We start from the raw sequence: 8,729 nt of genomic DNA, 5'->3' as shown, positions 1-8,729 counted from the left end.
CCAAGATTTTGTAGTACAAGCCAATTACTGCCAGTACTAGAAGTACTTGGTCAGAGAAAGTTAGGGAATTTGAATGCTATGTAAGTTTTTAGTGGACAAATGTATATGATGGGGCATAATGTATTCTGTTGGTTGAGCAAGTGGTCTTAATGTCAAGTTCCTTTTTGTAGACACCATACTTTATCTTTCTAAAATATTATTATTTTACTTTAAATAAAACAAATTTCTATTAAAATCGAACATGTACACAGATGTTCGTAGCAGTTTTATTTCTGATAGCCAAAAACTGGATACTACCCAGATGACCTTTTAAAGGGTAAAAAGTTAGACAGATTGTGGCACATTCATATGATGGACTTTGACTCCATAAAAAGTAATGAACTGTTGATACAGGCAGCAACTTGGATGAGCCTCAAGGAAATTTTACTTAGTGAAAAAAGCCAACCTCAAAAGGATATGTATTGCATGATTCTCTTTATACAACAATCAAGAAATAACAATAATTAAGCTGGATAACAGATTAGTGTTTTTTTGTTTTTTAGGAATGGAAACAAACAAATGGTGATTATAAATGGTTAACATGAGGGAATTTTGGGGTAGTACAGTTAACTATTGTGACTTTGATAGAATAAACAGAATTGCATAGATTTACACACACACAGATTATTGCATGCTTAACTGGTGAAATCTGAATAAACTATGAATTATCTTAATGTCAATTTTTTTTTGTAAAAGGTAAAAAAAAATTTAATTTTTTTTTGAGAGAGAGAGAGAGAGAGAGAGAGAGAGAGAGAAAGAGAGGAGACAGAGCATGAGTGGGGGAGGGGCAGAAAGAAAAGGAGACACAGAATCTGAAGCAGGCTCCAGGCTCTGAGCTGTCAGCACAGAACCTGATGCAGGGCTCTAACTCACAAACCGTGAGATCATGACCCTAGCCGAAGTCAGACACTTAACTGACTGAGCCACCCAGGCACCTCTTAATGTCAGTTTCTTGATTTTGGTATTGTGTAGTGATTATGTGGAATGTTTGCACTGAGGAAGGAGGCATTAGACTTCACTCTGCATTTCTTTCCTACTACTTTTGAAGCTTATAATTATTTCAAAATAAAAAATTTTAATGTAAAAATAAATTATTCAAATACAAATACTCTTTTGTTTTTGAAATATTTAAGTAGTGGATATAATTTCATGAAAATTCAAATAATGTGAGGATATTTGGTAAAAAGGGAAAGGGCAAATAGTATTTTCCAAGTAGATGTTGTTTTCCTTTCTCATAAAAATAATTAAGTATAAATAAATAAATTATGACCTTTCTAACAATTAGGACAGAAAAGGAAACAGAGTGGTTTATGGAACTTTAGTAATATGGTAGTAGGTAAGAAGCACTGAACCCGAGTCGAAAAATAGAGGAGGCTCCTGGCTGGCTGAATTAGAAGAGCATAGGATGCTTGATCAATTTGAGCCCCATGTAGAGATTACTAAAAAAATAATAATAATAAAAATTATAAAAATGAGATGGGATAGGAAAAAGGAATTAGGCCTTTAGATATGCTTTTTATATCTGCATTACAGAGTTTTTGTTTATAGTTTGAAACTTTAAAAAAATTTTTTTCATGTTTTATTTATTTTAGAGAGAGAGAACAGGAGAGGGTGAGAGAGAGAGGGAGACACAGAATCTGAAGACAGGCTCCAGGCTCTGAGCTAACTGTCAGCACAGAGCCTGATGCGGGGCTCTAACCCATGAACTGTCAGATCATGACCTGAGCTGAAGCTGGATGCTCAACCAACTGAGCCACCCAGGCGCCCCAGTTTGACACTTTTAAGTATGAATCCTTTGTTGTATCTGCTTTATATGTTGAAATATGTTTGATTTTTTTAAATTTTTTTTATAGTTTATTTATTTTTGAGACAGAGAGAGACAGAGCATGAATGGGGGAGGGGCAGAGAGAGAGGGAAACACAGAATCTGAAATAGGCTTCAGGCTCTGAGCTATCAGCACAGAGCCCGATGCGGGCTGGGGCTCGAAACCACGAACTGTGAGATCATGACCTGAGCCGAGATTGGACCCTTAACCGACTGAGCCACCCAGGCACCCCAAAATATGTTTGATTTTAATCTTTACGATCATTTGGTAAAGTTTGCAAATGAGGATGGTTAAAAGAAATACTGGTATTAAATGTGCAAGATAACCTAGTAAATATAATTAAAGTTGTCATTAAATGGCTTTGAATATGTAGCTACGTGTTGCAGAAATATGGTAGAATCATAATTACACTGATTCCTGGAATTTTTATAAATAGGTTGTACTTTATTTTATGGGTATTTAGTTGATATTAGTAGTGTCTCATAGAAAACTGCCTAAATGGTTTTAAATGTGTAAATCACATTACATTTATTTTTTAGTAATTATTCTTTGTGATTACTGAAGTTAGTAATTACTATGTATCTCTAAACAAACCATGTAAGATGCTTGTTGAAGGCTAGGCTCTATATTAGCTACTTGTGAATACCTCTTTGCCTTGCCCAATACTTTGATGGTGCTTCTCTTATTATAAATATGGCAGGTCTCTGTATCTGAATGGATTTGGGTATATTGTTCTTGGCTCTTTAATTTCTTCTCCAGAAAGTTCGGTGCTTAGTTTTGTAGGTTCAGGAAACATTATTTTCATAGATCATTCCCAGTACTATGGTGCTAGTGAATTAGGCCACAGTAGATAAAATAAGATACACCCTTATCCTCACATGTATCTCATCTTATTCCATGAGGAATAAATATATTGGCCATGTGTATTAGACTGTTATTCTGACTAGTCAAATGTATTAGGAATGTCAGCTTTAAGAAATCAAATAAGCAAAGGTTATCAGAGGTTGCTTTTGATAACCTTTTACTTCTTTGGTATTCTCAGTAAAGTTGATAAATATTGTTAGCTGATAAATTATGTGGCAAATATTCTATTGGAATTAGATTATGTATATGGAAAAACATTAACGAGCATTGAAATACATTGGGCTGTTCCTTCAGCATAAGGTGTGATTGAACATTTCTGCTTCTGGCTTTCCTGCTGTCAAAGATTAGTTGGCCATATGTTTGTGGGTCCACCTCTGAGTACTCTATTCTGTTCCATTGATCTGTATGTCTGTTTCTGTGCCAGTACTATACTGTCTTGATGATTACAGCTTTGTAATACAGCTTGATGTTTAGAATTGTGATGCCTCCAGCTTTGGTTTTCTTTTTCAATATTACTTTGACTATTTGGGGTCTTTTCTGGTTCCATACACATTTTAGGATTGTTCTAGCTCTGTGAAGAATGCTGGTGTTATTCTGATAGGGATTGCATTGAATATATAGATTGTTTTGTGTAGTATCAACGTTTTAACAATATTTGTTCTTCTAATCCATGAGCATGGACAGTTTTTCCTTTGTTTTGTGTCTTCTTCAATTTCTTTCATAGCTTTGTATAGTTTCAGTGTATAGATTTTTCACCTCTTTGGTTAGGTTGATTCCTAGCTAATTTATGGTTTTCACTGCAATTGTAAGTGAAATCAATTCCGTGATTTATCTTTCTGCTGCTTCATTATTGGTGTATAGAAATGCAACCAATTTCTGTACATCTATTTTATATCCTATGACTTTGCTGAATTCATGTATCAGTTCTAGCAGTTTTTGGATGGAATTTTTACGGTTTTCCACATATAGTACCGTGTCGTCTGTGAAGAATGAAAGTTTGACTTCCTCTTTGCCAATTTGGATGCCTTTTATTTCTTTGTGTTGTCTTACTGCTGAGGCTAGGACTTCCAACACTATGTTGAATAACAGTGGTGAGAGTGGGCATCCCTGTTGTGTTCCTAACCTTAGGGCAAAAGCTCTCAGTTTTTCCCCATTGAGGAGGATATTAGCTGTGGGTTTTTCATATATGGTCTTTATGATCTTGAGGTATGTTCCCTCTGTCCCTACTTTCTTGAGGGCTTTTATTAAGAAAGGATGCTGTATTTTGTCAAATGCTTTTTTTCTGCATTTATTGAGAGGATCATGTGGTTCTTATCCTTTTATTAATATGATGTATCACGTTGATTTGTGGAAATTGAGTCAGCCCTGCACCCCACTTGATCATGGTGCATCATTCTTTGAATGTATTGTTGGATCTGGTTTGCTAGTATCTTGTTGAAAATTTTTGCATCCATGTTGATCAGGGAAATGGTCTGTAGTTACTCTTTTTAGTGGGATCTTTGTCTGGTGTTGGAATCAAGGTAATGCTGGCCTCCTAGAATGAGTTTGGAAGTTTTCCTTCCATTTCTATTTTTTGGAATAGCTTCAAAAGAATAGGTATCAGCTCTTCTTTAAATGTTTGGTAGAATTCCCCTGGAAAGCCATCTGGCTCTGGATTCTTGTTTGTTGGCAGATTTTTTTTATTATTAATTCAATTTCTTTACTGTTTCAGTAAATTTTTCTATTTTCTATTTCTAGTTTCTATTTCTTCCTGTTTTAGTTTTGGTAGTTTATATATTTCTAGGAATTTGTCCATTTCTTCCATATTGCCCACTCTGTTGGCATTAAATTGCTCTTATTATTGTTTACACTTCTGTGGTGTTGGTTATGATCTCTCCTCTCTTATTCATGACTTTATTTATTTGGGTCCTTGCCTTTTTCTTTTTGATCTGGCCAGGGGTTTATCAGTTTGTTAATTCTTTCAAGTGACTGGCTCTTGGTTTCATTGATTTGCTCTACTGTTCTTGTGTTTTGTTTTTCCAATATCATTGATTTCTGCTCTAGTCTCTATTATTTCTCTTCTTATGGTTTTGGGCTTTATTTGCTGTTCTTTTTTCATCTCTTTTAGGTGTAAAGTTGTGTATTTGAGACCTTTCTTCATTCTTAAGGAAGACCTGGATTGCTATATACTTCCCTCTTAGGACCACCATTGCTGCATCCCAGAGGTTTTGGACTGTAGTGTTTTCATTTTCATTGGCTTTCATATACTTTTTAATTTCCTCTTAAATTTCTTGGTTAAGCCATTCACTCTTTAATAGGATGTTCTTTAGTCTCCAAATATTCATAGTCTTTCCAAATTTTTTCTTGTGGTTGATTTTGAGTTTCATAGTATTGTGGTCTGAAAATATGCATGGTATGATCTTGATCTTTTTGTACTTTTTGAGGGCTGATTTGTGGCACATTATTCTGGAGAAGGTTCTGTGTGCACCTGAGAACAATGTGTAGAGAGAGAGAGGGAGAGGGAGAGGTGGGGGGAGTAGCAGAGAGAGAGGGAGACACAGAATCTGAAGCAGGCTCCAGGCTCTGAGCTGTCAAACGGAATGAAACCTGAATGAACTTATATCCAGTTTACCCTGGAACTGAAACTATGAATCACTCTATAGTCCTTACATTAAGTAGGTGGAGTGACTTCTGTTGGTCTTCTGGGGGATGTGCTTGGAGGGTGTAGTTGGGCGGGTGTTGATGTAGTCGCTCTGTTCTCCATTAGGTCATGCTGCTTAGCTTATTGGGATGGATCAGTGTGGTATGAGATGCCTGCATGCACATCATGGGAGAAGTGGTAATGGCTTCATCCAGCTCTCTAGTCTGCTATAGGAATTTTGCACTCTCACTGACACTTGATCAAGCTTCTCACCTTTGTCTCAGGCCTCCATCCACTTCCCACCTCTACCCTGTCCATGTCCAAGCTGTCTGTTTGCCAGGTGGCACCTCCCTTCTGAATTTTATCTCAGAAAGGGTTGTGTTTAAAAACTCCATACTTCAGAGACCCCTACGGTTGATTTTCTGGGGGACAGTCTCTCGCTGGGCAATGACCAGGTTCCAGCTTGTCCCAGAAAACATTCATGCTATAGTGCAGCAACAGAGGTTCGGAGATGGTGGCAAATCACAACACACAGCCAGCACCAGGTTTTGCCACAATCTGGTGTCTTTGAATATTAGTAAATATGGCAGCTCTCTGGAGTCCCCTGGGACTTTTGCCTGTGGGGAGGCCATAACTCCTCTACCATATTCACTCTAAGTAAGGGGACTGTTTCTCTCTCTCTGTGGCATATGGACCCCTCAAACCAGCACTGCCTTCCTCTGGGGTTTTGCCCTGCCTTCTCACCAGAGCACCACCAGGCACTAAGTTCTGAAACTTCATACTCTGTGCTCCATGGTTTATAGAATCCTGGTGGTATTGAAAACCTCTCTTTCCTCCCTGTCAGTGATTTGGGGAAACAGATTTCTTGGTCAGTGCCCTGCAAGTGTTTTCACTCTTTTTCTCTCCAGATACTCTCTAGGGGAATGCTTTTCTTGCATGATCCCAATGCCTTGCACTCTCCCCATTTCTCTTCTCTCTCTGTTCAGACTACGCAAAAGCAGCTCCCTTCTCTCCACAGCTTTTCTGTCCCCCAGTTCACTTTTCTGTACTGCGTACCTGCTGAGTTCTGTGGCTCAAGTTATGCAGATTGTTGCATTAATCCCTAGATCCGTTTCCTAGGTGTTCAAAATGGTTGGATGCTGATCTAGCTGCATTTCAGGGACAAGACAAACTCAAGGTCTCCATGCTGTTCCTCAATATTAATTCCTCTCCCTATTGATTTTTTAATAGCAGAAAATCATTTTCTTTTTGCCCACTAATTGCCTTAGTTTTTTTTTTAATGTTTTTATTTATTTATTTATTTTTGAGAGAGAGAGAGAGCAACAAGCAAAAGAGTGTCAGAGAGAGAGACACACACAGAATCTGGAGCAGGCTCCAAGCCCCAAGCTGTCATCACAGAGGATGATGCGGGGCTCGAACTCAGGAGCTGTGAGATCATGATCTGAGCCAAAGTTGGGCGCTTAACTGACTGAGCCACCCAGGTGCCCCAGTAAATTTGTTTTAAAAACTAAGGATATTTGGGGCTCCTGGGTGGCTCAGTCAGTTAAGCATTTGACTTTGGCTCAGGTCATGATCTCACAGTTCGTGAGTTTGATCCCCATGTCGCTCTCTGTGTTGACAGCTTGGGGTCTGGAGCCTGCTTCGAATTCTGTGTCTCGGTCTCTCTCTGCTGCTCCCCAGCTCACGCTGTCTCTGTCTTTTACAAAAATTAATAAACATTTTTTGGTAAAACAAATTTATTAAGGTATAATTTGTATGCCATTTTAAGTGACTGATTATTTTTTTTGTAAATTTACAGAATTGTGTAACCATCACTGCAATCTAATTTTAGAACATTTCCATCTGCCCAAAAAGAAACCATGTACCCCACTGGTAGTCACTCTTCCTCATCCATAGTTTACTATGCCCAGTGATGTATGTTTAGCTTTCTACAGCTGACTTTAAAATATGATAAAAGTGAATCCTGGAGAATTTTACAAAATTATTCAGCCCTCTAGGTTTGTTAATTTGCTTGTCTTTTGTTTTGAAGTTTTGATAATTTAAAGCATGGACTTTTAAAATGATATTTCTTATGGCATCTGTATGGCACAGCCAGTTGAGCTTCCACCTTCGGCTCAGGTCATGATCTCATGGTTCGTGAGTTCAAAACCCGCATTGGGCTCTGTGCTGACAGCTCAGAGCCTGGAGCCTGCTTTGGATTCTGTATCTCCCGTTTTCTCTGCCCCTCCCCTGTTCACGCTCTCTCTCTGTCTCTCTCTCAAAAATGAATAAACATTAAAAAAAAATTTTAGTAAAAAAAATAAAGTTGTATTTCTTTTTTCACATACCTAAGTTGTTTAATAGGAGAGTGGTGAGAATAATTTGTGTTAAGAAGAGATCAGTTTTGAGAAATCAGTTTTCAAGTTTTATTGTTTTTTGGAGGTGCTAGCTAATGAGCAGGTAGAAGTTATTGAATAATTATAAAATTACAAATTTATTCAGGTCTTGATAAGGATTTGGTAGAAGAATTTATGCCTTTCACAAAGAATAAGATTTTATAAAATAATGCTTTGCCAAGATTATCATAAAAATAAATCCATCATTCTTTTATTTATTTTAGCTTCTCAGAACCAAGAACGTCTATGTGCATTTAAAGATCCGTATCAACAAGACCTTGGCATAGGTGAGAGTCGAATCTCTCATGAAAATGGAACAATATTGTGTTCAAAAGGTAGCACTTGCTATGGCCTTTGGGAGAAATCAAAAGGGGATATAAATCTCGTTAAACAAGGCAAGTAATACTTTTCTTATCTGGAATATCTTTGTGTTTCATATCATTGAAATTGATCTAAAAAGAATATGGAGGTAGATTAAAACCCACTCCAGGAAAATAGTTTAAAACTATATATCCATGTATAAATTCATCCATAAACCCGACAAAGGGTAATTGGACTTTAGCTTATTTTTCATATTATAATGTTAATAATGTATTCTCTTTTATGAAGTTTAGAAAATATGGAAAACTATAAGAAAAACAAATGTCTACAATTCCATGCTCTTATAAACTCTTTTGCCATATTAGTTTATTCCCATATTAGTTTATTTTTATATACATGTATGTTTATATGTGTGTATAAACATATTCAAAATTAGAATGATGCTGTATGTATAAATAATTTCATAGCCAGTTTTTCCTATCTTAAATTATATTATGAACATTTTCCCATATCTTTAAATATTCTTTGAGAACATTTTAACCTCTGTACAATATTTCTTTGTGTATACATGTATTTTATACACGCGATTTACTTACACATCACTCTGTTGTTGAACATTTTATTGTTTTCCAGTTTTACTATAATACGCAATACGTCAGTGGACATCTTTGAACATAAATCTTTG

The 8,729-nt window shown here is 36.7% G+C and overlaps 1 protein-coding gene across 1 annotated transcript in view; it reads left to right on the top strand.

The window, feature by feature from the left end:
* BMPR2 (bone morphogenetic protein receptor type 2) overlaps positions 1-8,729 on the top strand; it is a 201,451-nt gene that overhangs the window by 108,864 nt on the left and 83,858 nt on the right. Inside the window, exon 2 of the mRNA XM_029934043.1 lies at positions 7,948-8,118. Coding sequence (XP_029789903.1) covers positions 7,948-8,118 — 171 coding nt within the window. The remainder of the gene's footprint in view (positions 1-7,947; positions 8,119-8,729) is intronic.

The sequence above is a fragment of the Suricata suricatta genome, chromosome 3 (assembly GCF_006229205.1).
Source record: "Suricata suricatta isolate VVHF042 chromosome 3, meerkat_22Aug2017_6uvM2_HiC, whole genome shotgun sequence".
Classification (NCBI taxonomy): domain Eukaryota; kingdom Metazoa; phylum Chordata; class Mammalia; order Carnivora; family Herpestidae; genus Suricata; species Suricata suricatta.
This window is presented reverse-complemented; position numbering and strand designations above follow the sequence as displayed.